Source organism: Dermochelys coriacea, chromosome 3 (genome assembly GCF_009764565.3).
Source record: "Dermochelys coriacea isolate rDerCor1 chromosome 3, rDerCor1.pri.v4, whole genome shotgun sequence".
Lineage (NCBI taxonomy): Eukaryota > Metazoa > Chordata > Testudines > Dermochelyidae > Dermochelys > Dermochelys coriacea.
Window position 1 is genome coordinate 102526983 of NC_050070.1, and position 2105 is coordinate 102529087.

The window sequence follows — 2105 nt, forward strand, 5'->3', positions numbered from 1 at the left end:
AGGAAGAAGGTCCTGTGGTGTGATAAAGAAGGTGTTGGGAGGAGGCCATGGGGAAGTAGCCCAGGGAGTTGTAGCTGTCACACAGCTGCTACAAGAAACACTGTGGACAGCTGTGATCCACAGGACCCTAGGCTGGAACCCGGTGTAGAGGGCGGGCCCGGGTTCCCCCCCATCCCCCCAACTCCCTATTGGATACAGGAGGAGTTGACCTGGACCGTGGGTCCCACCAGAGGGGAAGGTTCCTGGCCTGTCCCCTGACCCACTAGGTGGATCAGCAGAGACTGCGGGGATTGTTCTCTGTTTCCCCCATGCTGGACGGTGATGAGGTTAGCTGAGTTAATGGCAGGTTTGAGCCACTAGCAAAAATGGCCAAACTGAGGGCTGCTGTGAATCTCTGAGGCAAGCAAATCCACCAATAAGCGCAGGACCCACCAAGGCAGAGGAGGAACTTTGTCACAGAATATATATTGCTGAATTATGAGAGACATATACTGACATTTTCTACTGAGCACTTACTTAAACATAATCATTCACTCTGTATTGCCACTGTATATTGTTGGGAGATAATCAGTGAAAACTATTAGATGATAGCATTCTGCAATAATAATTATGACAGATGAATAAGACATCTTACATTTTACACTATAATATTCAACCAAACTACGCCCCCTTTTTTAACTGAAAATCACCACTGGATTCATTTGTTATAACCAGACACATTATTGATTTTCAGGAAAGAGACTAGCTGTACAGAAGTGTGTCTGGAATATTTTACCTAATATGTATCTCAGTGCTTTTCGAAACCATGGGTAGAAAAAACCATATAAAAATGGATTACAGGTAGAATTAAAATATCCACACCACGTTAAGGCATCAAACAACATTGCAGGAGTAGAGAAATTTAAAAATGGGTCAATTAAAATTGTGAAGAAACATGGAAACCAGCATATTAGGAACACCCCCATGACTATACTTAATGTCTTAGCCGCCTTCCTGACTTTATTCTTGGAAAGTTGATTTGGCTTTTCATGATTTGCATTTTCAGGCATGCTGCTCATAACATGTGCATGCTTTTTGGATGCTAAAAAAATTTGGATTGCTAAATAAATTCCTATCATAACACAGCCAGGAGTAAAGAAGCCAACTGTGAATAAAACTGTTCCCCATAATTTATTAAACATAATTGGACAAGAACTAGAGCATGCAACTAAAATTTGATAGCCCTCTATCCCAGAAGCATATGCTTCTAAGAAAACCACCCCAAAAGCAAAAGCAGCTGGTATTGACCAACAAACTGCTAGCATTTGCTTTATCACAGAGATGGTTATTTTGCTAGAATAATGCAGTGGGTAAGAGATAGCATAAAAGTGATCAACAGCAATGGAACAAAGATGGAAGATAGAAGTTACCCAGAGCATCAGATCAAAACTAAAGTGGACTTTGCAGAAAGTGATCCCAAAGTACCAGCAGTTCTCCACAGATCTGACCATGCTGTAGGGCATAATGGTGAATCCCAGAAGAAAGTCTGCGACAGCCATGGAGAGGATCAGGAAGTTGGTTGGAGAGTGAAGCTATTTGAAATAGGAGATTGAAATGATTATGGCTAGATTCCCGAAGATGGTGATGAAGATGGCTCCAGTCATGGACAAATACATTGCACCTCGAACACCTGATGATCTGAACTTTCAGGATAAGATCCATTTCCAAATTCAGAGCAATCAATCAATCAGGTCTTTGGAGATATTAGGAAAAGCCATAATCCTTTCTCAGATATTTTCCTATTAAGATAGACAATATTTTTACGTGCAGTTTTAATGTTCAGGCATTTCCAATGGACTACAGCTCCTAACATAGAATACAATATAAAGTTAATTGGAAGTAACCATTAAACACTGTTTAAAGTTATCAGGTGAAATCCTGGTCCCACTGAAGTCAAAGACAAAACTCCTATTGATTTCAGTGGGGCCAGGTTTTTATCCATCCTTTCTCTGATAGATGCTGAAGTAATTTACATGGGTTGACACTGGAAATGATGATGAATATCATTTACAAAAATGTTTTTAAATAAAAATGTTAAAAGTACATACTTTTTCACATTATTAATT

At 40.0% G+C, this 2105-nt stretch overlaps 1 protein-coding gene across 1 annotated transcript; it reads right to left on the reverse strand.

Moving 5' to 3' along the window:
• Positions 1-719: 719 nt before the first annotated feature.
• On the reverse strand, positions 720-1841 carry LOC119852976 (trace amine-associated receptor 2-like). The gene is given in 1 exon segment (XM_038395204.2): positions 720-1841. A coding segment is annotated over 1 exon segment (936 nt). The 5' UTR covers positions 1656-1841.
• Between the last annotated feature and the right edge of the window lie 264 nt (positions 1842-2105).